General features: G+C 47.8%; 2 protein-coding genes across 8 annotated transcripts; one reads left to right on the top strand and one right to left on the bottom strand.

Annotated features, from left to right (window-relative positions):
* The first annotated feature begins 852 nt into the window (after nt 1-852).
* On the top strand, nt 853-21314 carry LOC128462028 (chromodomain-helicase-DNA-binding protein 4). Of its 7 annotated transcripts, none has more exons than XM_053447257.1 (41): nt 853-907; nt 1637-1792; nt 4290-4399; nt 4970-5218; nt 8119-8237; nt 8379-8644; nt 8767-8897; nt 9005-9146; nt 9952-10121; nt 10249-10479; nt 10658-10861; nt 10966-11174; nt 11350-11481; nt 11574-11673; nt 12057-12248; nt 13154-13354; nt 13438-13575; nt 13781-13902; nt 14081-14254; nt 14417-14558; nt 14672-14803; nt 15004-15121; nt 15255-15379; nt 15498-15590; nt 15810-15948; nt 16041-16237; nt 16320-16506; nt 16635-16724; nt 16938-17029; nt 17110-17243; nt 17351-17495; nt 17642-17795; nt 17961-18070; nt 18178-18460; nt 18625-18690; nt 18802-19047; nt 19141-19249; nt 19372-19504; nt 19880-20075; nt 20177-20352; nt 20969-21314. In XM_053447257.1, the coding sequence occupies exons 2-41, from the start codon at nt 1732-1734 to the stop codon at nt 20981-20983; spliced, it is 6033 nt and encodes a 2010-aa protein (XP_053303232.1). In that variant the 5' UTR covers nt 853-907; nt 1637-1731; the 3' UTR covers nt 20984-21314. The 7 variants fall into 7 exon arrangements, with proteins under 7 accessions (XP_053303232.1, XP_053303231.1, XP_053303236.1 ...); XM_053447256.1 differs by having other exon boundaries at nt 858-940; XM_053447261.1 differs by lacking the exon at nt 853-907 and adding an exon at nt 960-1210 and having other exon boundaries at nt 9955-10121; nt 16320-16497.
* A 1323-nt stretch (nt 21315-22637) lies between these two features.
* On the bottom strand, nt 22638-26255 carry LOC128461460 (vesicle-associated membrane protein 2-like). The gene is made up of 5 exons (XM_053446383.1): nt 26236-26255; nt 24695-24824; nt 24314-24472; nt 22876-22951; nt 22638-22651 (listed from the first exon to the last, which is right to left on the bottom strand). The coding sequence occupies exons 1-5, from the start codon at nt 26253-26255 to the stop codon at nt 22638-22640; spliced, it is 399 nt and encodes a 132-aa protein (XP_053302358.1).
* Nucleotides 26256-26790: the final 535 nt, after the last annotated feature.

Genomic DNA, 26790 nt, shown 5'->3' with positions numbered 1-26790 from the left:
ACGCAAAACTCTGCATGAGTCTCCACAGGCCCCGAGAAACAGATTAGCTGACACGAGGCCGTTTGTTTCCCGTGTGGCGAGGCGTCACTCAGAAGTGTCTCCTCCCCGCCGAGCCCCAGCAGCTCTGCATCCCGGCCCAGTCCAACCAACTGCACTCAGTCAATGGTGGGAAAAAACTGTCTAGGACCCAGACGATTTTCCCACCATTGACTGCAATGCATTTCCAAGCAGTGTGTGCGAGTGTGTGTCTGTGTGTGTGCAGACAGCTTAACTCAGCTGTTGGCCGGGCTCTCTCACTTCTGGGCTCTGGGGCTGTGACTGCAGTTTGACCCCGTGACCCCGGCCCGTGGCCCTCGGCCTCGCAGCCGGACGCTTCCAACCTGCTCGCACAACTTTCTGGTGTCTCCTGGCCTCGGACCTGAACCCCCCCCCCCCCCTGATGGTGAGTCAGGTCTGTGAAGGAGTTCGGCCGGTGACTCCTCGTGATGCTGGGGGGGGGTTAAGGCCGGGCCCCCCCCCCCCTCACAGCATCCCGTGCACGGCGCTCAGCAGCCCTCAGCCTCACACACTGTGCGTGCGCACACATGCAAACATGCACACACTCAAGTTAAGCAGTCATGTGGCACACACAGTTGCCATGTGACGGCTTTTCCTTCCCCCCCCCCCTCCCTTCTATCTCTCTTTTTGGAGTTATGCTTATTGTGGGATGTCAGTGACTGCACTCATTACTATTATGGGATGCCGCACGGGGGTGGGAGGGGAGGGCGTCTCCATGGTAACCCCGGTTGCTAAGGGAGGGGGTGGAGGTGTATATGCGTGTTCACGTGCACGTGCATGTGTGTGTGTGTGTGAGGGGGGGGGGGGCATGCACGGAGGAATGGGGAAGAGACTGTAGGAGAGGGAGGGGGTGAGTTGACTATTATGGTCTGTACGTTGCAAGGTAACTATGCAGAGTGGGGGAGGGGTGTGTGTGTGCGTGTGTGTGTCTGTAGGGGGATATTATGGGATGCCTGCCCCCTGATCTCTTTGTGTGTGTGTGCGCGCGCGCCGGGTGTGTGTTAGTGTGCGAGGGAGCGAGAGGAGACGCGTCGTGCGCACACGCTGCCACAGAAAACACGAATTTGTATTTAAATCGCGCGTCTGCGGTTCGGTCCCAGTGAAGATCCGCCGAGAGGGAATCAAACTGTGGCGGGAGTTACTGCAGCAACTTGTGAGTACCGCGCGGGTTCTGCTTTCATTGTTGGAGGTCGGACCGGAGGTTCTGGTTCAGAGGAGCCGGTGTCGTTAACTCCGCTTCCCGGTCACTAGTGTGCTCGGGGGTTCCTCCCGGTTGTGGACCGGCCGCCGGTTCCGCGGCTGTTAGCACGCATGCTAATGGGAACTACCGATAGTGGCTCGATGGCATGTCAGCTGGAGATGGAGTGAGGGTGCTAATCTTTGTTTGCTGCCCTGCTCGATGGCGACATGAAGTTCGCATCCCTCGCCCGGGAGAGAGCCCATGTGCCGCGGCGAGGGCTCTGAGATGCTGATGGGTTTGTTTTAATGCTAATTATTCACTTCCGTTTTCTTTTCTCTTCTTATTCCCCCGGCCCGCCGCCCTCCCCCCGCTGCTCTCCTCTCACCGGGACCCGGGCAGACTGTGGCCGGTCACCACTCTGGATTACACACCATAACTTTATTTAGTTAGCTAAAGTGCTAGCTAACTAAGTGGAAAGTTTTGTGCTGTCCGCTATGTCTGGAAGCGAGGACGAGCGGGATGAGTACGGAGCCCCGGAGGAGCGGATACTGCACGGTAAGACCAGCCTCGTTTGTTAGCCCTAATTGCTAATGTCCATGCTAGCGTGAGCAGATGTTTTTGACGTTCATATCAGTCATGTTTCATTAGCACGGCTGCTAACTACTAGCATCTCGCTGATGCTAACTACCGGTTAGCTGACGGCTACATTAGTAAACTCGCTCCTTCAGCGGCCGCGCTGCAGCCGAACCTCTCCCGGTGGAATGACTCGATATTACCCGCAAACCCCGCAGCGACCTACGGGGTGGATGCCGGTGGCGAGGCGGGAAAGTCACGCCGACCAGCCGGCATGTTCCCGGGGCCTAACGCTAGCTCGCTACCGGTATTTGTCTTTACGTGTCGATGACAAGATGGAGGCAGCCAGTTAGCTTGGAAGCTGGCGGATGACGCTCCGCCGTTTCCCCTCCTCATGGCCGGCGCCTCGGTTTGACTGCGCCGGGGCAAAAAGTGAAAAAGAACCACGAGTAGTTTAAACACGAATCCCACTTTCCCCAGAATGCTTCACACAATCACACGTTAGCTTCTTTATCCCGCCGCGGCTAAAGTTAGCTTTGTTTATACTTTGTATTATGTTGACGAGCACGCGCGTCGCACACGCACGGTGGAAGCGTTGAGAACAAATAGTCCTGCGGGTCCCAGTGAAACACGAGAACCAGTAAAACACACGTTTTATTCACGAAACGGCAACAAACCGTCATTATTGTGACACGTGAGGCTGCTTCAGCACAAAGTGATGTCAACAGAAAGAGGGACTCGATCGAACACGAAGCTTTATCGCGATATGTTCATTGTCTTCACTCAAACAGGCAATTTAATCAGTATTCAGAGGTCACGTTCAAATATTGATTCTGCAGCTACAGACACATCGAGTCCAAAGGAAAAACCTGTTATTGAACACGTGATCTATTGTTTCCTCAGGGGATGGTTATTGTCATTTTGTAGAAACGGAAAACATTCAAACCTTAATTATGACAATTGGGAAACAAATATTTCATAAATTCAACCGAAGAGATTGTAACACAGATCAAAAATATTCACCATCAATAAATGAATTGACTAATAAATCCGTGGTGATCAATGTTATTAGATTTATTAAACATGCACTAATGTGTGAGCACAAGTTGTAGTTAACAGAACAATTTAATCTGTAGAACTGCGCCTGATGATTCTTAATTATTTACTTGATTCATTGAATGAGACTCGTTTGTAAATCTCCTGTTTACCCTGAGAAATACCACAAATGTCACAAATACTCATAAACATTTGTGTTCATGCATGCGCGTCCTCCACATAACATCTAGAGAAGTTGTGTATGTATAGAAGTCTGACTTGTTTCCAAACACATTTACATCTAAAACAGTGACTCCTCCATAAGAGTATGGAGGTGTGAAGTGTGATATTTATTGTACAGTTCTTTATTCTCACCAATGAAAAAAGCGTGAACATTGTTTATAGGAAAACGGGTTGTGCGCTGGATTTCCTTTAAAATACTTGTTTTTCTTTCGCTTTCATTTACAGTTATTCCCCCACCCACATCCACACAGCCAGTTCTCCTTTAAACGACCCGAAAAGCTCATCACATTAAGGGTCTTTGTTACCAGGTGCATCTTAATGGCAGCCTGCCATTATCTTTTCACCATATTCAATTACTTTAATAGACTCTGAGTGCCGCACACGACTTGTCTCTGAGCCGATGGGCAGTGCCAGGCTCCGGCCTGAGATCCTCTCTGAAGTCACGGCTGCAGCAGAGACATCATCACAACTAATCAGTTTCAAATCACACTTTGTAACCACGAGAATAAATCCTTTGCATTAACAACCACCACAAGTTTATCTGCTGGTTGTTGGGTTCTCCTGCTGGTTTTCATTCCAACCCTGTATTCAAGGGTGGGGGGGGGGGGGGGGCGTTTTACACCCGTTGACATCCGGTGAATGTGGTCACAGCCTGGTAGCGGTGGAAAGAGAGCAGAACGGTTTGCAGTAGAGTTCATACCTCTGAAATGGTTAAATTAAAACTAGCTGCACCAAATTTAACACACTAATAGATATCAGTCCTCTATATATATATTATGATTTAAATCAAGATCCATTTAATATTCTCTAAAACCGTCTCCCAAGGTTAAAGAAAGTGATAAAACATTCCTGGATCGCCCCCAAAATGTTATGAGTCCCTTCTTGGCAAATGTCCCGTCTGTCCACTGGGTTGAGTGGAAATCTGTTGAGTAGTTTTTGTGTAATCCTGCTGATGAACCAACAAGTGAACAGGGGTGAAAACATAACCTCCTCGACGGAGGGAATTATTTCACTCGAGTAGAAACGTATTCCAAAATTGTGGAAGTGAGTTGGAAGCTCAATGAAATCCTGTTTCCCTGTGAAATGATAACATGTACCTGTGTAGCTGGCGTCCTGTTTCCAGCAGGTGATGCAAGTGTCTGCTGATGCTGACACACAACTCTGTGCATCTAAACAATGTCTCCTCTGGTCCGATGTGTAGATGACGATGAAGAGGAGATCTCGGAGAGCGAGACTCCAAAGGTGAAGAAGAAGAAAAAGGCCAAGAAGAGCAGAGAGAGTAAAGGCAGCAAGAGGCGGTCGCGCAGAGAGGTTTGTTTGTGTGTTTGTTTGTGTGTGTGTGTGTGTGTGTGTGTGTGGTCACAGAAAATACCTCAATAATCTGACATTATTTCATAATCCCAGGTTCAGTTCAGATCCTGAATAAAATCATGAAAAAGTGATTAAAACCCAAAACATTATCTGCTCATGTAGTCAAATTTACTGAGTGTGGAAATGTTCCAATGCTTCTGATTTTTACATTCAGTCACTTCACACTTTTAAAATCCATTTGTTTCTTTCATCACTTTTCCCCCCCTTTTAGTTAAATTACAATAAAACTCGCTGATTAATTACTCGGCCGATAAGCGTTATCCAGGCTCCAGTAATAAGAGGTCTCTGAAGTGTAGCTAGAGCTTTAGAGTCTAACCCCTCTGCTCGATACTAAAATTCACTCAAACAGTTAAATTCATGTGTTTTTGTTTTTGAATAAATCTGAACCATGATTCTTCAGCTGTCAGTCACTAGCGTTGTAAAACCCAGAGTGTCGAGGTCACTGTCCCGTCCCTGAAGAACCATCTGTTCTCAGTTTGGTGAAGCTCATCTTCTCTCTCCTTGTTCCAGGAACTCCCCGTCAGCTCCCCGGAGCACATGGACGTCGGTGTGGTGGAGGAGGTGGAAGGAGGTGTCGCTGTGCAGCGCACGGACAGCGAGGGCAGCGACTACACTCCAGGGCGCAAGAAGAAGAAGAGGGCCAGCAGTGGCAAGGAGAAGAAGAGGAGCAGCTCCGGGGCCGAGCGGAGCTCCTCCAAGAAGAAGGAGCCGGAACCGGAGCCCGAGGAAGACGATGATGACGACGATGACGACAGCTCGGTAAGAAAAGGCAGAATATGAGTGTGTCAGGGAATTACTGAGTGTGAAGCTTTATGTTTTCATGAAGTTCCTCAACAGACATTGTTAAACAAGCAGGAAGTGTTTTCTCTAGGACAAAGCATCTACGCTGTAATTAGACAGAAACCAGTCAGTTGTAGAACTGTTGTAGACCTGCCTGTGTGGAATGAGCGGTTCACTTGGTCTGTGGTGACGCTGGCTGCAGTTCTCTCTCTGAAACCTTAAAAGTGACCTGCAGTCAGTCACTGGTCTCTGCTGCACTAAGAGCTGTTCACCAGTAGACTCCAGTGACTGGTTTGAAGAACCCTGTGATGGAGAAGCCGGTTGTTTGTTGTAGTGGTTGTTAACAACACTCAAGTTTATGAACTGCAGCCGTCGGTCAGCTGTTCATTTAAATTGATATCATATTGACCTTCCTGGGACCCTTGAGCAACACACGTGTAAAGATGGGATGAGTTCTCGAACCACCAGAGGTTCAGACCAATATCTGTGGAATTATTAGACAAAAGATTTTGACTCATCTAAATGTCGACACCACAGCTCTGTCTGCGATGCTTTAAAATTCTACATTGAAATTTATAAAATGGAAATAATCCGATGGAGACGTTCTTTTAGTCTGACCATTTTATTTGGTTGAGTAATTTCTAAAGATGCTCTTTATGGTCCCTACTTCATCATGGCTGATATTTTGACATGTCACATGTGTAAATGATAAAGTGACTGATGGCCCCATTCCATTTAGCTGGCTCAGTGTCCTCGTCCTGGTGTTGTCCCCTCCGTCTCGCTGTCTGGTCTTCTTGGGTCAGTTGAGCCGAACAGAGCCGTGCTCGATGTTATCTGCTTCACCTGAGCGTTTCCCAGCGTGACCAGTCTGTGGTGGAAGCGGCCCACAGACTGGGAACCTGTAATGGAGTCGCTCTTCCGTTTGACAAACAGACGTGAGATCAGAGAAGCTTAAACAAAAGAGCTGTTTCTGGAGGACTCTGCGCCCGGTGGCCAATAGGGGGCCTTGCATTTAATGACACATTTGCAGGGGCTGGCGAGGGGTGTGTTAATGTGTGTGTGTGTGTATGTGTGTGCGTCTGGGGCGGGTGTGTAAGGCATATGTGCTGTTACCATGACAACCCTGCCTGGTGCGGCACTGCACTGCGCTCCTGACCCCCCCCCCCCCCACCCCCCCCCCCCCCCCCCCCTTCTCTTTTTGGTTAAATAACCCATTTTGATTCATTGGCCAAGATGTCCCCCAGTCCCATCTACAGGCAGAGACGTGGGGGGGGGGGGGTGGAGGAGGAAGGTCACGGACGGCGTCTTCATCAAAGTGTTGCCAAAGTGGCTGAATTCTATATCTGTGCTCACTTGATCATGTGATGTCAGGGTTTTATTTATTAATACAATACAAGAGGCAAACACTCAGGAGAGAAAGATGTGTGTGGGGGGGGGGGTGGGGAACCATTTGCAGCTCATCACCAGCATCTTGATTTCTGACAAACATTTACTGGTTCCATCTTCAGTGTGAAGATTTTCTGCTTTTCTAATTTCACATGGATTAATTTGGGGATTTAAACGGATCGATCAGATAGATCAGGATCTGTGAGGTCAAAGGCCTGAGCTCATTTTAAAAGATCATTTAAATAATCGACACAAGAACTGAACAATTATGATCTGTTTCTTGATGACAGAACAAATCAAGTTCTTTTGTTCTATCTGAACAAAGGAGGTGACATTGTTTGTTTTCTTGAACGTTGTTTATTTCAGATGTTCGTCCCTTTAACCTCTGAACCAGCAGCTCAGGTCTGATAAAGTCATAATAATAGTTTTATAAAGCTTTTTCAAATCGGATCCAGTTGTTCTGGACAGAGTTTTATGCCACTCTGATTTTAAACAGCTTCTGGCAGAACAACTTTTAGTATTGTTGGTTAAAACAACGACATGGACGTGTAAATAAGGGGGGGGGGGGGTGCAGACAAAAGTCTTCTTATAAGAGGTGGAGAGTTTAGTTTGTGATGCACAAGGACACAGCCGAGCTTTTTAAAGCCTCTACACGAATCAGGGTAAATCAGAAAAATACCACAGATCCATAAAGAAGCCACCTCTGGTTCCACGTGTTCTGAGCGTGATGGGTCTCCAGCTTCTTACGTCAGGAGCTGTGGATAATAGATGTTCACAAAGACACTTGGCACCAGTTGTCTTTTTGTCCCATATTGAGTTATGGCTACGCAGCTTTGCATGTGTCTGCTAAACCAGGTTGTCCACCACACGTCTGTCCTCTGATCAATTGACCGGTTTAGCTGTGATTGCTCTACACTGACCGGGTTGAAGTGGTCCTGTGGAAACAGGTCTTAGAGCAGAGTCTGTAATTATCTCAATTATGTTCAATTAAAATGTCATGTCCTCGTATTTGGGTTGCATTGTTCGTTAATACATTTCAGTGTCGACTGGAAACAGTATTTGAACCCCAGAGCTAACGACATCAACAAAAGCTTATTGGAATCAGGAGTTATCCAAACTGGAGACCAGTAAATGAGGCAGACTGGGGGGTGTGGCCTAGAGCTACGAGGCAGGGAATGGTAACAAAGTCATTTCAAAGAGTTTAGACCAGTCCACAGCCGAGAAGTGGACGTCCCACTAAGACCACTGTAAAGGCTCACTGCAGAAGGATCAGTGAGGTGAAAGAGCCTGAAGGAGTCAGTGCAGCTGGTGAACATCTCAGACCTCCAGGGAGCGAGCAGGTGGACCTCACTGCACTGACCGTTTGGTTCAGGTTCCAGAGGGTCTCACACAAGATTCCTCTTCAGCCCATTGTCTTTGTACCTTGATAAAGATCAGGAGATGTAAACATTTGTTATCGGTGATGCTTATTGTTTCTGTTGTTTTTCCTGTAGGAGCCAAAGTCTTCATCCCAGCTGCTGGATGACTGGGGAATGGAGGACATCGACCACGTCTTCACTGAGGAGGACTACCGCTCGCTGACCAACTACAAGGCCTTCAGCCAGTTCGTCAGGTAGATGCACACACAGACGATAATCCCTCAGTTTACATTTGATGAGACAGTCGTTTTCTTTGCTTTTAATTCTCATTACATTATTTACTTTGCGCTCCAAATGCTGGAGTACATTTCTAATCCTCTGATTCTCGTCCTCAGGCCTCTAATCGCAGCCAAGAACCCCAAGATCGCAGTGTCCAAGATGATGATGGTTCTGGGCGCCAAGTGGCGTGAGTTCAGCACCAACAACCCGCTGAGGGGCGCCGCAGCTGCCAACGCCGCCCTGGCCACCGCCAACGTACCTGCGGCTGTGGACAACATGGTAGCAGAGGTTGTCCCGATTGCCCCCCCACCTCCACCCCCAGTAGAGCCCCCGCCACCGCCTGCACCCCCGCTACGGAAGGCCAAGACCAAGGAAGGCAAAGGTAGAGTAGACAAGAGGGGGCAGAACAGTCATGGGTTCAACAAAAGAAACATCAGGTCAAACGTTTTCCTGCTCTCTCCTAAAGAAGGTTGGAGTGTGACCTGTTTTCATTTTGTCCTTCAGGTCCGAACGCCCGCAAGAAGACAAAATCTACAGCGAAGCCTCAAGAGAAAAAAAATCTTGCCAAGACCAAGAAAGTGGCTCCTCTCAAAATCAAACTGGGAGGCTTCAACAGCAAAAGGAAACGCTCGTCGGTATGAAGCATTCCCCCCCGCTCCGGTTTCTCCTTTTTGTGTCTGTATATAAAGCATCTACAGGAAAGTGTTGTTAACGCAGCTGGACATGTTGTGTTTGTGCTCAGAGCGAAGAGGACGAGCCTGAGGTGGACAGCGACTTCGAGGACGGCAGCATGAACAGTGTCTCCGTCTCAGAGGGATCGAACAGTCGCAGCAGCAGAACCAAAAAGAAACAGTCGTCCAAGAGCAAACCCAAGAAGAAGAAAGGTACGTGTGGTCGTCATTCAGCCTCTTCTTTCCCCTCTTGTCACTAATCGCCTCCCATCCGTTCTGTGTGATCTGTTGGAGCTGAACGCATCACGCTGTCTGTGTCATGCTTCACCTGGTGACTCAGAGCTGGAGCTGGGCACCCGGCTGCAGGTCCATGCTACAGATTGAAAATTGCAGGTTGATGGTAACGGCTGAGTGCCGGGTAAAGCATTCCACAGACAAAAGTGATCGAGGTGGTTTACACACACACACACACACACACACACACATTAGTCACCGTGACTGAGTCAGCACAGTTTGTTATATTTAGTAGAACGAACTCTTGGTCTAGTTGACGCCGGCCGACTCAGCCCATGAAGCTCGTCATCGGATGAATTCAGAAGAAACTGATTCACTGTGGAAATGCTTTAAATTGAAGCTCCAGTGTTTCTGTGTTGACTGTGATGAGATGAGGGAAATAAACGGGTTTGTTGCCCTTAAAATCTGCCAGAATACACACATTGTGTTAAGATTAAGAAACAACATGACTTCATGTAGATCAGTGAACTTGATGTAAACACGGAGGAATGAACCAAAACGGATATTTCTATTTCTGTAGAGGAGCCTTTTAATTTCAGCCTGTCGGTGTTGCTGAGGAAATGGGTTCATGAGAGGAAAGTGACTCATGGAGTGTGTTTCCCCCCCGACAAACAACAAACACACAACACAGAGTCGTAAATTCAGAGCCTTGATTACAGCCGCGTCCTGCGTCTCTCGTTAAATGTCAAATGTCGGTCTAAGTGTTTCTTCTGCTTGGAACTAGAAGCTGAGGATGGAGACGGCTATGAGACGGACCACCAGGATTACTGCGAGGTGTGTCAGCAGGGCGGCGAGATCATCCTGTGTGACACGTGTCCCCGGGCGTACCACATGGTCTGCCTGGACCCCGACATGGAGAAGGCCCCAGAGGGCACCTGGAGCTGCCCACACTGTGTAAGCTACATGTCTTTAGGAATCAGAAACTTGAGCTGTGAGGTAGAAACATCTTTTATCGATATGTCTGTGAAGGACACAGATCAAACCCCTGAAATCAACTCACGTCTCCCTCTCTGCATCTCAGGAGAAGGAGGGCATCCAGTGGGAAGCCAGGGAGGAGGTCTCCGAGGCCGAGGAGGACCCCGTGGAGGCAGAAATGGAGGAGGACGACCACCACATGGAGTTCTGCAGGGTCTGCAAAGACGGAGGAGAGCTGCTGTGCTGCGACTCGTGCCCCTCGTCCTATCACATCCACTGCCTCAACCCGCCGCTCCCGGAGATCCCCAACGGAGAGTGGATCTGCCCGCGCTGCACGGTGAGTGAAACCTGGAGACCTTCAAACATCTGGTTCCTGCTCCTGATCAGCAGTTCCTGATTAGAAGAAGCTTTTATTGAACAAGCAGAGGAACATTTAGACATGATGATTTTATTGCAGCTTTATCGAAGAAATGAATAAACAACGATGACTAACCTCGGCCCCTCCTCTCCTGCAGTGTGCCCCCATGAAGGGGAAGATCCAGAAGATCCTGACTTGGCGTTGGGGCGCCCCCCCCTCCCCCACACCCGTCCCTCGCGCCCCGGAGCTGGCAGCCGACGCCCCCGACCCCTCGCCGCTGGCCGGGCGGCCGGACCGTGAGTTCTTCGCCAAGTGGTCCAACATGTCGTACTGGCACTGCTCCTGGGTCACAGAGCTCCAGGTGTGTGGGTCAACAACACACAGACACACACCTCAAACACTTTCTGGTCTTTATGATCATTCATGTATTGACGTCTCTCACTCCCTCTCCCCCCCCCCCGTCAGCTGGAGCTCCACTGCCAGGTGATGTTCAGGAACTACCAGAGGAAGAACGACATGGACGATCCGCCGCCCATCGACTCGGCTGAAGGGGACGAGACCAAGAGCTTGAAAAGGAAAAGCAAGGACCCCATGTACGCACAGCTGGAGGAGAAGTACCTCCGCTTCGGGATCAAGATGGAGTGGCTGGTGATCCACCGCATCATCAACCACAGGTCGGCGCTCTGACCTGACTTGTCCGTCTTAAACGTAACCATTAGTAGAGATCAGAGGAGGAAACTGTCAAACACAACTAATCTCCTCTAGGAAGTCAGGATGTTTTTAAACTCTTCATATCGACTCATTTCTTCATCCCAGTGATTGAGTTCTTTTCTCTGCTGTGTTCTCCAGTCTGGACCGAAAGAACAACATCCACTACCTGATCAAGTGGAGAGAGCTGGCGTACGACCAGGCCACGTGGGAGGCCGACGACATGGACGTCCCCGAGTTCGACCATTACAAAGTGCAGTACTGGCACCACAGGTTAGAACCAGTCCCAGTGACATGTCCCAGTGCCATGTCCCGGCCCCTCCGACAGCCCCCGGTGGTTTGCTAACTGTGTGCGTTTGTTCCAGGGAGCTGATGATGGGAGACGAGGGGCGACCCGGCAAGAAGATAAAGGTCAAAGGACGAGTCAAGCGTCCGGACAGGCCTCCAGAGAACCCCGTCATAGACGTGAGTCCAGACCGGATTCATCTTATCACTATGAAATCTGAACTTAATGACTCTGAAGTCATCAACAAGTTTGAATTTGTGATCATGTTCAAACTCGTAAAACAATTTAATTTGACGAGTCAGCATTCAGGTCCCTGGAACGGGATTTATCAGACATCCTCTGTAGCAGTTTTAAAGTTTGATGAGACATTAAAAATCTTTATCTAACAAACAAAATGCTAGAGTTTATTGAAATACATTTTTCAGTAAAGAATTGTCAGCACACGAAGAATCAACCGGCTGGGTCTGTTATATGTTAACCTGCAGAAACCCTGAAAGTGATCTCTGACCTCATTTAATCCGTGACTGTGTTTATAAATCTCTGTTGTGTTTTCCGTTTGCAGCCGACGATAAAGTTTGAGAAGCAGCCGGAGTACCTGGACAGCACGGGGGGGACGCTGCACCCCTACCAGCTGGAGGGGCTGAACTGGCTGCGGTTCTCCTGGGCTCAGGGCACGGACACCATCCTGGCTGACGAGATGGGGCTGGGCAAGACGGTGCAGACGGCCGTCTTCCTGTCCTCGCTGTACAAAGAGGTGCGTTGTAAACACCCCCCCCCCTCCCCCCCCTGGTTCCACACACTGAACATGTCTCTGTGGGGAAAAGCTTCTTTTTCAACAGAACTTGTTAGTTTTGATTTAAAGTTTCTCTTCTCTCTGATTTTTATCGATTTTAGTTTCATCATCAGTTTTAAGACTTTATTGTTTGCCTGTCAATAAGTAGCTGACGTCCTATTGGCCGGGAACCGTTCAGCCATTTTGTGTAAGTCAGTGAAATCTGACGACATTAAGTTGGATTCTGAACAGTAAACATTCACAGGCTCAAATCACGTGTGTAGCTACTGCCACCTAAAGCCGGGAGGCCAGAATACACTTCCTGTCAAGCAGGAGCTTCTTTAAAAAAAATTTGAATTACACTGAATTTACACCTTTGTACATTTTATAAACTTTTAATTCAAGCTTTGTGATCTGGATCTTTTTTAAATAAAAAATTAGAGCAGTAACAATAAGTGACTTGATCAGTTGATTTCATGATTTATGAGTTTGGTTTGTTTGTTTTTCTAGGAACTTTAAAGACGGACAAAATAATCAATTTGAAAACTAACCCTTCTATTCTGACATCTCACAGGATTCATTTGTCATTTAAGGTTTAATAAAGTTTACCTCTATTGAATCGTAAATATATATATATTCATCAGTCTTTAACCAAAAGGCTCAAACCTCATTTTGGAATTGCAAACGAGCAAATGTTCCTCTTTATTTGTGATGTGCAGCTGTCCTACTTCCACATCCGTTTTAAAAACAAGATTATTATTATTATTATATTACAAAGAACTGCAGCAGTAACAGACAGAAACTGTGAAATACCCAGTTTATCATTTGAAGCACACGTCCATTGTGTTGCTGGACACGCTGAGCTCATCTCCTGTCTGCGTCTCCAGGGCCACTCCAAGGGGCCGTTCCTGGTCAGCGCGCCGCTCTCCACCATCATCAACTGGGAGCGAGAGTTTGAGATGTGGGCGCCCGACCTTTACGTGGTGACGTACGTGGGCGACAAGGACAGCAGGGCCGTGATCCGAGAGAACGAGTTCTCCTACGAGGACAACGCCATCCGAGGAGGGAAGAAGGCCTCCAGGATGAAGGTGAGGAGACTGACATGGAGAATCCCAACGCCTCAGTAAGTCCAAACAGTGTCAACATCTGTTCTGTCGATTCCCTCCAACAGAAAGACTCGGCCGTGAAGTTCCACGTCCTGCTGACGTCCTACGAGCTGATCACCATCGACATGGCGATCCTGGGCTCCATCGACTGGGCCTGCCTGGTGGTGGATGAGGCTCACCGGCTGAAGAACAACCAGTCCAAGGTACAGACACGTTCGTCTGTGCTCGGGGATCATTTAGTTCAGGAGTCTTTATCAATCTGTCTCTCAGTTTTAATTTCAAAGCCCTGATCTCTGAATCTGTGATGTTTAAATCCTGTTATAGACCACAGTTATAGACGTGTCTGAATCAAAGCTATGTGACTGCAGCTGTAACTCATGAACGTGCTCCGTGTTTCCTCTGCCACAGTTTTTCCGGGTGTTGAACAACTACCCTCTGCAGCACAAGCTGCTGCTGACAGGAACTCCTCTGCAGAACAACCTGGAGGAGCTTTTCCACTTGCTCAACTTCCTCACACCTCTGCGGTTCAGGTAGCTGCAGATTCTGTCGTATTAAATCACGTTAGCCACAGTAGAAACACTTCTCCCTGTCATCTTAATGTTGAAGGTTAGAAGAACTAGAAGTGGTTCGTCCACAGCCGCAGATTTCTGCTCTCAGCCCCGTGTGGAGGCAGGATATTAAATCACGTCTTCATCTCCGTGTCCACAGTAACCTGGAAGGCTTCCTGGAGGAGTTCGCCGACATCGCCAAGGAGGACCAGATCAAGAAGCTGCACGACATGCTGGGTCCTCACATGCTCAGGAGGCTGAAGGCCGACGTCTTCAAGCACATGCCCTCCAAGACCGAGCTCATCCTGAGGGTGGAGCTCAGCCCCATGCAGAAGTGAGTCGGAGCGAGAGGCACAGCGACACCATGTTCTCATCAGTGTTATAAGTAACAGAAGATGTGTGATCTGTGACTTTGGGCTTCACCAGTAACATCAGATTGATTTGAGAATTTCATAGACTAGATGTGTAAATCCTGTTATTTGCTTGTTCTCTGTAGGAAGTACTACAAATTCATCCTGACGAAAAACTTTGAGGCCCTGAACACCAAAGGTGGAGGAAACCAGGTTTCTCTGCTCAACGTGGTCATGGACCTGAAGAAATGCTGCAACCACCCCTACCTCTTCCCCACGGCCGCTATGGTACAGAACCCGTCCTGTTTCAGTGAAGAGCTGCTCAGAAGCAGAAGAAGAAAGTTCAGCAGACACGTTAGAGTTCACAGAGCCTGAATGTTTGATTGGTTCCCCCCCGACAGGAAGCTCCTAAGATGCCCAACGGGATGTACGACGGCGGCGCTCTGGTTAAAGGAGCCGGGAAACTGACGCTGCTGCAGAAGATGATGAGGAAGCTGAAGAACGGAGGACACCGAGTTCTCATCTTTTCACAGGTACGACCAAATATGATCTGTAAAATCAAAGTGACCAAAGTTGAGAAACTAAATTATAATGAACAAATTTATGTTCTTTTTGTTGATACCCCTCAGGTTTATCTTCTTTTCTGTAAAGACTCAGAGCTTTCAAACCTGTTTTAATTTTATTCATTGCTAAATACACGAGACTTCACAAAGCGTCTCCTCTGTGTCTGTAGATGACCAAGATGTTGGACCTGCTGGAGGACTTCCTGGAGAACGAGGGCTACAAGTACGAGAGGATTGACGGAGGAATCACCGGCGGCATGAGGCAGGAAGCCATCGATCGCTTCAACGGTGAGACGGGAACCAAAACACCGTCAATTCTGTGATTCTATCTTAGCTTCGACCTTTGTCTTTGACTCCAAATGAAAACTGTGACTCTATACTTATATATATTAATATACTGATCTTGCTTTCCTCCCCTCAGCTCCTGGAGCCCAGCAGTTTGCCTTCCTGCTCTCAACCAGAGCCGGAGGTCTTGGTATCAACTTGGCCACGGCCGACACCGTCGTGATCTACGACTCCGACTGGAACCCTCACAACGACATCCAGGTACCTGACGAGCAGCTCTGTTCTCCTGCATTAGACCCAGTGTGTCTGTCTGGTTGTGAACATGTGAAGCTTGGTTGTGTTGTGTGTTAACATCTCTGACTTCCTCCTCCCTGTTCAGGCCTTCAGCCGAGCTCATCGTATCGGTCAGAACAAGAAGGTGATGATCTACCGCTTCGTGACCAAGGCCTCTGTGGAGGAGAGGATCACTCAGGTGACCACGACTTCTTCTCTTTAACACAAACTCGTCTTTTTATGCTGCAGATCTGTGATTACAGGTTATTGACTCTGTTTGTTTGTCCTGTGGCTGAATAACAAACCAGGAAACCACAGTTCTATCTGCAGCAAATCACACAACTCATAGATCCATGAATTATCCTCTGAGAAATAAGTGTCACTTCCTGACCCGTGTTCTCCTCCCGCCTCCATCCAGGTCGCCAAGAAGAAGATGATGCTGACTCACCTGGTGGTCAGACCTGGTCTCGGATCCAAGACCGGCTCGATGTCCAAACAGGAGCTGGACGACATCTTGAAGTTCGGAACCGAGCAGCTCTTCAAGGACGAGTTGGAAGGTGAGGATGGATTTAAGATCCTCAGGAACAAGAGGTTTAATTAAAGATGATAATGATAAGTGAGATTTTAACTGATGTGTCTTCGTCTTCAGGTTTTCACAGATCTACAAACAAGGAATATGTCGCCACCCCCGAGGACAGCAGCATCATCCACTACGACGACAAGGCCATCGACCGACTGCTGGACCGAGACCAGAGCGCCACCGACGACACGGAGCTGCAGAGCATGAACGAGTACCTGAGCTCCTTCAAGGTGGCCCAGTACGTGGTCAAGGACGAGGAGGAGGAGGTGAGCGCCTGCAGCTGGTCCACGTCTCCTTCACTTTGTCCCCGTCCCTTCCTCCCTCTCACGTCTTCTCCCCGTCGCTCAGGAGGAGGAGGTGCAGCGGGAGATCATCAAGCAGGAGGAGAGCGTGGATCCGGACTACTGGGAGAAGCTGCTGCGTCACCACTACGAGCAGCAGCAGGAGGATCTGGCCCGGAACCTCGGCAAAGGAAAACGGATCCGCAAGCAGGTCAACTACAACGACGGGTCACAGGAAGACCGAGGTAGGAGAGGTACTTCGTATCAGATCCACATACTTCAAATATCTATTCAAATATTCCATTGCACAGCTGCCGTCAGTCTGTAAAGCAAGAGGCGAGTTGGGTTCTAACCCAGTGTGTTTTTTATCTTTATCTCAAAGCTGATTGGCAGGATGACCAATCCGACGGCCAATCGGATTACTCTGTGGCCTCGGAGGAAGGAGACGAGGACTTTGACGAGCGATCAGAAGGTGAGGACACTTCTTCCTGTTTGTCCGTGGAGCTCAAAGTGATATTTAATAAATAAAACAAAATCTGGAGCCTCTGGTTCAGTTTTATCATCTAAACGCAGATAAACAAAAACAAGATATAAAACCAGAGAAAGACGCAGAAACTTTAAAGATCATTTTCATTCAAGCATCATTTTTCATCTGTGTAACATCTGGAACTCTTTTTCTCTGCAGCCAACTCCCGCAGGCCGAACAGGAAGGGCCTCAGGAACGACAAAGACAAACCACTGCCCCCCCTGCTGGCCAGGGTGGGAGGCAACATCGAGGTGAGCAGCTCGGCTCCCGCCCCCGACCCCTTCCACACGATTCTCAAGTCCTGTGTCTAAAGATCTCTGTCTCTCTCCAGGTGTTGGGTTTCAACTCTCGGCAGAGGAAGGCCTTCCTGAACGCAGTGATGCGTTATGGGATGCCCCCCCAGGATGCCTTCACCACCCAGTGGCTGGTCCGAGACCTGCGAGGGAAGTCTGAGAAGGAGTTCAAGTAAGAAACGCTCTCCAGCAAACTGCACCATGACTCCCTCCTGCTGGAGACTCTGCTCACCTCAACTCTCTCTCTCTCTCTCTCTCTCTCTCTCCCCCCCCCCTCAGGGCCTACGTCTCTCTGTTCATGCGTCACCTCTGTGAACCCGGAGCCGACGGCGCCGAGACCTTCGCGGACGGCGTCCCCAGGGAGGGTTTGTCCCGGCAACATGTCCTCACCCGTATCGGCGTGATGTCGCTGATTCGAAAGAAGGTAAATAAAAAAACTCAGAAGAACAGCTGACTTTAGGTTGACACGTGGACACAGCGCCTCCTGGTGGATTTATCCATTAGATGGTTTTTATCTTCACTTGTTCATGTGTCTGTGAAGCACTAAGTGGATGTTCTCTTGTTTTCCAGGTGCAGGAGTTCGAGCACGTGAACGGTCAGTGGTCGATGCCGTGGATGGCCGAGCTGGAGGAGAACAAGAGGGCGGCCGCTCAGCCCGAGTCGCCCGGGAAGACCCCGTCCACCGGAACCCCCGCTGACACGCAGCCCAACACTCCTGCTCCAGGTAACACACACACACACACACACACACACACACACACACACACACACACAATCTAACACAAAGTCGAGTTACTCTTCAACCTTTTCACTGTAAATTAGTCTCTTAACTAAAGATTTTCTGATGGAATGTAAATATAAATATACTAATCAAGTCTGTTTGTTTTAGTTGACGAGTCGATAAAGATTGACGAGGCTTTGAAGGAAGGAGAGAAGGAGGTGAAGAAAGAGCTCGAGGCAGAAAAGAACAGTAAAGAGCCGGTGAAGGTGACGGACGAGGTGAGACTCCAACGTTCTTACTCCTGCTCTCAGAATTCAATAATAGAAGAGGAGAATGTCCCCCCCCCCCCCCCCATCGAGTGTCTAAATCCCTCTGTCGGCTGCAGGTGATCGCGATTCCAGACGATGACGAGAAGAGTCCAACAGCAGCCGAGGAAGAGGAGAAGAAGAAGAACGGGGAGGAGCCGATGGAAACGGACAAACCAATCAAAGGAGACGCAGAGACCGTGAAGGAGAAGGAGGGCGAGACGGAGGAGAAGAAGGAGAAGGAGAAAGAGAAGGAAGGAGAGAGCGAGAAGAAGAGTCCGGAGGCAGCGGAGGAAACAAAGTCTCCTTCAGAGGAAAAGACGGACGCAGCAGAGGTCAAACCTGAGGACCTGGAGGTCAAAGGTGAAACAAGTGATTTTAAAAGTTTACTTCAAGGCATCAAATCTCCAGATGAACCTCAGCTTCCTGTTTGTGATCTGACAAAATGTTTTATAAAGTTTCTGTTACATTTAAAATGTTCCTTTTGTTGCTGTCGTTGTTTTAAAGTTTTTAATTTGTTTTTGCAGCAGAAGAAAAGAAAGAAGACAAAACAGAAAAGATGGAAACGACACCGGCTGCAGACGAGAAGAAAGGTTCTTCACTCTGTTCATCTTCAAACATTTAAATCATTTCACACAAGAATCAGATCTGAGATCAGCGGGCGATGAGATTTATGTTCTTTAATCGATTGTTTCCTCGAGCAGCCGAGACGAAGGAGGAGAAGGAGACTTCGAAGGAGGAGGCGGCCAAGCTGCAGAACGGAGAGAGCAAGGAGGGCGCCGCCCCCGCCCCCACCCCCTCCACCCCCGCTGCCGCTGCTGCAACCGCTGCCACCGCCGCCGCTGCCCCCCCCACCCCCGCCGCCGCTGCCACAGCTGCAGCCGTCAGCGAGGAGAAGAAGAAGGCGAAGACCAGGTTCATGTTCAACATCGCAGACGGAGGATTCACAGGTACAAACACACACTCACAGAAACCCGCTGTGTGGAGTTGTGTTGTGGTTGTGTTGCTGACGTTGTCGTCTCTCTCTCTCTCTCTCTCTTCAGAGCTTCACTCCCTGTGGCAGAACGAGGAGCGCGCTGCCACGGTGACCAAGAAGACCAACGAGATCTGGCATCGCCGCCATGACTACTGGCTGCTGGCCGGCATCATCCAGTATCCTTCATGGTTTATGTTTGTTTGTTTGTGTTTGAGTCCGTCTGTCGACCGCCGGCCGGGGTTTTAAAAACATGTCGATGTCAATGTGTTGTGCCCTTGACCGCCCCCCCCCCCCCCAGACACGGCTACGCCCGCTGGCAGGACATCCAGAACGACGTGAAGTTCGCCATCCTCAACGAGCCCTTCAAGGGAGAGATGAGCCGGGGCAACTTCCTGGAGATCAAGAACAAGTTCCTCGCCAGACGCTTCAAGGTACCAGCGGGTGGTCCTGATGGGGGGGGGGGGTGGTGGAGCTGTTTCTGACAGGAAGTGTTCGCCGCTGGGAGTCGAGTCATGTGACTGATGAGAACCAATCAGGAAGAGAACGTTCTGTTTGTCCAGAATAAAAACACAAACCCAGAGTTTTACAACTAGAACCAAACAACACGAGACTTTAGAGAAGTTACACAAGTCTCTGGTGACGAGGCTGGAAACTTGTAATCGTGTGGAGTAGCCTCAGTCCTGGTTTCAGTTATTGTTTTTATTATAAACGACAGAAAACCCAGTGTAGCTTGTTGGTGTCTTGATGGTGCTGCCTCCTCGCTGACTCCTCCTCCTCCTCCTCCCCCTCCTCCTCCCCCCCTCCAGCTGTTGGAGCAGGCGCTGGTGATCGAGGAGCAGCTGCGCCGCGCCGCCTACCTCAACATGTCGGAGGACCCCTCCCACCCCTCCATGGCGCTCAACACGCGCTTCAGCGAGGTGGAGTGTCTGGCCGAGTCGCACCAGCACCTCAGCAAAGAGTCCATGTCCGGGAACAAGCCGGCCAACGCCGTCCTGCACAAAGGTAACGACCAATCAGGAGACAGAGTCACAGCTGGAAGGTGTGAGCGTCAATCTGCTGTGACAGGTCCTCATCACTCGCACCCCCCCCCCTCTCTCTCTCAGTGCTGAAGCAGCTGGAGGAGCTGCTGAGTGACATGAAGGCTGACGTGACCCGCCTCCCAGCGACCATCGCTCGGATACCGCCGGTCGCTGTGCGGCTCCAGATGTCAGAGAGGAACATCCTGAGCCGGCTGGCCAGCAGGGGGCCCGAGGCACAGACACAGGCACAGACACAACAGGTAACACAGACACAACAGGTAACACACAGGCACAGACACAACAGGTAACACACACACAACAAGTAACACACAGGCACAGACGCAACAAGTAACGCACAGACACAGACACAACAAGTAACACACAGGCACAGACACAACAGGTAACACACACAGACACAACAGGTAACACACACAGACACAACAGGTAACACACACAGGCACAACAGGTAACACACACAGGTAACACACAGACACAACAGGTAACACACAAACATGCATACACACTTGAAGTTGTCATCAGTTGAAGTTGTCATCACTTGATTTTTTTTTTTATGGTTTAATAAACTTTATTTTCAGGTGAATGTTTACATCTGAAAACTAATATAAATTTTGTCATCTTATTATTATAACTTGTTTATTTACTGGAGACCTACAAATAGAAGAAGAGTTATTTTTATGACTCGTCTTCAACTGATTAGGTTTCAGAGGGGAGTGCTGGTAATTAATTTAAAACTTTAAATACCTTTATTAACAAAGCTTTGCGATACATTAATTGAATTTGAAGTTGTATGTATAATATTTGTTGGTCCTTGACGAGGTCGTTTCTCAGAAGTGTAACGTCTGGTTTCTTCTTCAGATGTCGCAGCAGTAAACTCGACCTCGGCTCTTTACCTCGGAAACCACCCCCTGCCTCACCTCGACATTCCTGATTGGTGCACAGCAGAATGACGGACAGCGCGCCCAAGCTTGACACCACGCCCAGACCACGCCCCCCCACCCCCCCTACCCCAAACAGACTTTACAGAGTTTTTCTGGACGATCGATTCCCTCCCCCCCCCCCGACCCACAAGTTTGAGGCGGTGGACAGAAAAGCTATTTTATTTTTTTTCCTCCTTTTTTCAATTTCTGTATTAATATTATTGATATAATGTTATTATGATGTTTTTTTGGGACCTAAATAAAAAATAAAAAAAACAAATTAATTACTTGTTCTGTACGGAAACACTGAACAGACATGGGATCAGACATTTTATTTATTTCATTCTTAAGATACATATTTCAGAAGTTATTACATTTTGATTTCCCGAGATCACGTGAAACAGGAAATGAAAATGTGATAAACTAAAATTAGTTTATTCTCACAAGCAGAATTCAATAAAAAACACTCACACGCTTCATTTCTTTTGCAAATATGAGTTTATTTGATCCCAGCTCACAATGAGAATCACCTCAACATGTCTTTGTGTCATTTACAGTTTGAAACTTCTCTCTTCATAATCCATCCTTTAATATCTACAGCCTCATAGACGATTCAAACTACACTCACCAAACATTCTTATAAACAATCTTTACAGACGGTTCAGAACGAAGCATCAAGTTTCAAACACAGAAACTGAGAGGACGTCGGGTTGAGTCACGAGAGGATTACAGATAAAACCAGGAGAGGAAACATCAGTTAAAAGGACAAATGGAGAAACATATGATTCTGATTTATGGAGGATTTCTGCTCATGGTGGAAATACAGCTGTAGCAGTTCCAACACTGACAGCAAGGGGGCAGCAAGTACAACAGACATGAGGAAGAAGAGAAATGAAGTGTTTAAAATAATGTTCAGTGATGATTCAAAGGAAAGAAAAGCAGCCGTCCTTACGCAGAGAGCGCCCCCTTCTGGTCCTCGTCAGTATTACACCCTCCTGCTGGTCAGCTGAGAGTTTTCTGCAGGAAGCAGAGAAACCTGGAGGCACTGGAGCACATTTCAGATCATGCACGAAGGTTTGTGGGGAAGGTGAGGAAGAGGAGGAGGAGGATGAAGAGGCTGGATTTGGTGGGTTCAGTGTTTGTCGGTGAAGACTCGTCCTGTGACGTGTTGGTTCGTCTTCAGGAGCAAATCAGTAGAAGAAATACACTGAGGAGAGAAAACAACGTCAACCAGAGAAGACGGACGAGCAACGAGGACAGGACTCGTCTCCAGAACGAGGACAGGAAGTAATCTGATGTTTTTAAGATTCTCACAAAACTAATATTTCAATTTAGTTCATAATCTAAATCTTCCTCAGGACGCTGTTGATGTCACTTGGTGAAGGATGAGGTTTGAGTCGGAAGAACTCGATAACGTTTGGTCCAGATTCACATCAAGAAGCAGATCTAGATTTTTTGTTTCTCTTTACTCTAATTATTAAATTCAGAAGATCCAGATGATTGTTTGGATCTGCACCAAAAATATCAGTCCTCAAAATATATGTTATTTACAGTTACTCTCTGAGAAATCCATGAAAGTTTTACACCAACATTTATTGAGCTACTTCCTATTTTTCGTAATCTGTAAGAAACAAAACATAACCAACATGTTGGAGGTTAAAGAAAAATAAATAAAAACTCCAAACATTGGTGATAACCTGTCACCTGCATCATGAGAAATGAGCATGTTGACCAGAGGGTGGCGCCAGAGGAGCTATTCGACATGTCAGTGTTAAACTAAACATTTATATAATCTATAAACACAATTTTAACTCGTAGCTGTGATGCAACAGGAACATTTCGAACTCGAGAGTGAAGTTTGATACTCACAGAAGACGACTCCCACACATATGACACCGATAACGGACATGATGATCATCATCTGGAGACAAAGAAAAATCACACTGATGATGATACAAAAATGAATAACAATAATAATCATCATAATCCTGTAGAAGAACAAACATTTGCATCAAGCTAAATTATTTCCAGGATGTTTTCCAGTATTCAAACGTGTTTTGTGTTGTTCTGGTTGTTGTTGTTGTCGAATCAGAGAACGCTGGTCATCATGTGTTTGTGTTTAAATGCTTTTTGGTTTTCATGGTTGTTTTTTCAGTTTCTTCAGTGAAACTGTGCGTTTGAATTTATATCTTTATATTTCTACGTTTACAATATATGTGTGTGTTTGTTTGTGTTTAAATAAATCCGAGCTGCAGACTGAGAGGAAATCACCTCTGACGGGAGGAGGGCGAGAGAGATTAACAAGAACATGTGATCAGAGGGAGAGAGAGAGAGAGAGGGAGAGAGAGAGAGAGGGAGAGAGAGAGGGAGGAAGCAGATGTGAGTGGATTGAAAGTGTGTTGTTCTCTGGGGTCCTTCTGTCTTTGTGAGGACGTGTTGGTTGATCATCACTTCTTCATCATCATCACCTCTTCATCATGTTTGTTTGAGGATGAAGATTTGATTCGACAAAGATCAGGAGCTCGTTGTCATTCGATCAATTAGACACGAGGCGAGCGAGGGTCCTCACAAGTAGAGAAGAACAAAGCAGTGTGTGTGTGTGTGTGTGAGCGGAGTTATATCACAGATCACAGCTGGTTCTCTAATCTCAGAATCTCTGTAATCCAGATTGAGCTCTCTCTCTCTCTCTCTCTCTCTCTCTCTCTCTCTCTCTCCCCCCTCTCACTTCCTGGTTGCTGGACGTTAATCCTCTTCTAGCTCTGTGAATGGCAGCTCCTGATTGGACGACATGGAACAGCTCTGACTATCGGAGGCGGGGTTTTGTCAAAGTGACGTTGAGATAAAAATAGATTGGAAGCTGATACCGGATGGAGGATGGATGATGGATGATGGAGGATGGATGGAGGATGGATGATGGAGGATGGATGATGGAGGATGGAGCTGGAACGGAGCCATGTTATCGAGGACCTTCGACCAATCAGGAGTCAGTCTCAAATGTTTTTACATCATCAAATAACGAATTAAAACCAAACTGATCAGAAACTTGAACAAACTTAGATTGATTGGATTAGATTAAATTAACTTGGTCCATGTCCCGTCTGCTAACATGGAGGATGGTTTATGACCTGTACTGCATCCAGCCACCAGGGGGAGATCCAGATGTTTTGGCTTCACTTTTGGAGCTGTCATGTCGTCCATCTTTATTTGTAATCCTTGTTCCTTCAGAGTCTGAGTGGGACTGATGCATGATGGGAAACGACCACACGCAGCCACACCCTCTCACCTTGCAGTTCTTCCACCAGTACTTGTTCTTGAGTTTGGCGGCGCTGCTCTCGAACTGCGAGGCTCCGGCCTGCAGCGCGTCCGCCCGGTCGTCCAGCTCCGACAGCTTCTGGTCCCGCTCCAGGACTTTGTCCACGTTCACGCGCATGATGTCCACCACCTGACGGACGAGAGGACGTGTCACTCAAACTGCTCAGAGACCACAAATTCTACTAAATGCAAAGTGAGCGACATTTATGATGAAAACAAAGAATTCTAATAATTAACTCTGGTCTGATTTGAGGAAACATTTTGCTCATGTTTGTGAGTTTGATTCTTTAAGTGAAAAAATATTTGAATGACTAATTTTTACTAATAGTGAGTTAGTGTTGTCCGTCCTCACCTCGTCCACCTGCGCCTGCGTCTGCTGCAGTCGTCTGTTACTCGTCAGGTTGGGGGCCGCAGCCGAGGGGCCCCCCTCCCCCTGGGGGCCCCCGGGCGCTCCTGGAGTCCCTGCAGCCTCTGGAGTCGACCTTCAGGAGGTCATGTGACAGGAAGAGAGACGAAGCAAAAAGGAGAATGTGTGGCAGCGGCTCAGGAGGTCATGTGACACATCCAGGTCAGAATTCACCCAATCAGCTCGGTTTAAACTTCAGACGTCAGAAAACAGAACTGAACAAAAGTATCTTTCTGGTGTAACTTTAGTGGTACTACTTTTACTTTACACTCACATTTACTATTTTTCTATGAGAATATTTCCAATCTGTAGTGTTGCTACTTTTCACATCATCAAATTGCAACTTTACTTTGTATGCAACAGTTTATCTTCACTACGCTACATTTCCACTTCACTTACTTCTTTACATTGTACAATAGTATTTTTACATTGTAGTATTGCTACTCTGAGTCTGAGTACTTAGTGATTTAGCAGCGACTTAATGAAACAGAAACAGTTAAGAAAAAAACTCTAATTCAATAATTTAAACATGTCTCATCTCACACACACTCACACGCACTGGCACACACAAACACACACACACAAACACACAAACACACACACACAAACACACACACAGAAGTATGAAACAGGTTTGAAACAGGTTATTGTTGGAGTTGTAGGTTTGAGATTAGAGCGGCAGCGGCAGCTCCTGACGGACTCGACTGGATTTGACTGATGGAGATAAACATGCACGCTATAATAACCCCCCCCCCCCTCCCCCTTCCCAGACGAGCAGAAATACTTGATATTAAAGATGGTTTTGTTTTTCTAACGGTTTCGTCTGCAGCTCAGATCTGATGCATCTGTTTCTGAGGCTGAATTAAAGGTGCATCCGTCAGTTTAGCAGCTGAATCAGTGGATTAAAAACAACAGACGATATATTTAAGTCCAAAAACAAACTGATGTTTGAGGACGACGGAGTTTCACTGAGGAAGAGAAGAAGATATTCACTGATTTTACAGGTTTGAATTAAAATGAATCAAGTACTCACATCTCAGCAGCAGCAGGACGATGGAGATAATCTGAGTCCGAGGGCAAGAGAGGAGGAGGGAGGGAGGGAGTGAGAGAGAGGGAGAGCGAGAGAGGAGGAGGGAGAGGGAGAGAGAGGGAGAGAGGGAGAGAGTGACAGAGAGAGAGAGAGAGAGTGACAGAGAGAGAGAGGGAGAGAGAGTGACAGAGGGAGAGAGAGAGACAGAGAGTGACAGAGAGAGAGAGATACTATAGTATAATAGAAGTATAGTAATAGTACAGTATTTTCTATATCAAAGGATAATGATGGAGAATATCCCTTAAGATAAGTGTAGAATAAAACAGTATATTATGATCCTATGATTATATATATATTTTTTTCAGATGTTTATTAAAAATATCCCTCCAATGTTTATTTCAATAAAGGTTGAAAATCCAGAAGTAAGTTACTTTTGGATTTTCGGGTGGAAACCAACATCCAGGTGCACGGCGCCATCTAGTGGCTCTAGTGACCTCTCTCTTCAATAGGGAATAATAATTTATCTATGATCTGATCATTTGATCTTAAGGGAACCTTTGATCTTTGATATGGTTCATTTCCCATTATTAATGAGAATGTGTTTATCCTTTATACTTCACCTCAGTGACTGAGCAGCAGGAAGCAACCTCTTGATCAAACACAGGCGATCGACCATGAAGAGAAAACCAAGAAAAGCCACTAAGTGGGATGTGATGTCAGAGAAGCCGGGGTCAGAACATTCTCTGATCGAGTCCTTTTTCAAAGAGATGACCGTGGAGCAGTTCCAGCTGATGACCTCCTCTGAGCCGGACGGCGCCACGAGGACGCGGCTAGCCGAGCTGCTTCTGGAGCTCCTAGCGTGCGGCTCTCGTGCTGTGGTGAAGAACCTCGACCATGGAGTCGTGGTCGTGATGGAGGAGAACGTTCGCTCCATCGTGGGCGACCCGATCCTCTTCAGTTTCGGAGCGGTGATGAATGACGAGGATCAGGTCCAGTGTGAGGAGGTGGATCT

This window comes from Pleuronectes platessa, chromosome 18 (genome assembly GCF_947347685.1).
Source record: "Pleuronectes platessa chromosome 18, fPlePla1.1, whole genome shotgun sequence".
Classification (NCBI taxonomy): domain Eukaryota; kingdom Metazoa; phylum Chordata; class Actinopteri; order Pleuronectiformes; family Pleuronectidae; genus Pleuronectes; species Pleuronectes platessa.
The sequence above is the reverse complement of the archived record's forward strand: the minus strand, read 5'-3'. Positions and strand labels throughout refer to the sequence as shown.

What these genes read in the sequence shown, in the direction of transcription:
- LOC128461460 (XM_053446383.1), bottom strand. Translation starts at nt 26,255, where the DNA reads ATGGCGCCGTGCACCTGGAT. An exon ending in ATGGCGCCGTGCACCTGGAT is followed by an intron (nt 24,825 to 26,235) that starts GTTGGTTTCCAC and finishes GACCTCCTGAAG; the next exon opens with GTCGACTCCAGAGGCTGCAG. An exon ending in ACTGGTGGAAGAACTGCAAG is followed by an intron (nt 22,952 to 24,313) that starts GTGAGAGGGTGT and finishes CTTTGTCTCCAG; the next exon opens with ATGATGATCATCATGTCCGT.
- LOC128462028 (XM_053447257.1), top strand. Translation starts at nt 1,732, where the DNA reads ATGTCTGGAAGCGAGGACGAGCGGGATGAGTACGGAGCCCCGGAGGAG. An exon ending in CTTTGACGAGCGATCAGAAG is followed by an intron (nt 16,725 to 16,937) that starts GTGAGGACACTT and finishes TTTTCTCTGCAG; the next exon opens with CCAACTCCCGCAGGCCGAAC. An exon ending in TGTCGCTGATTCGAAAGAAG is followed by an intron (nt 17,496 to 17,641) that starts GTAAATAAAAAA and finishes CTTGTTTTCCAG; the next exon opens with GTGCAGGAGTTCGAGCACGT.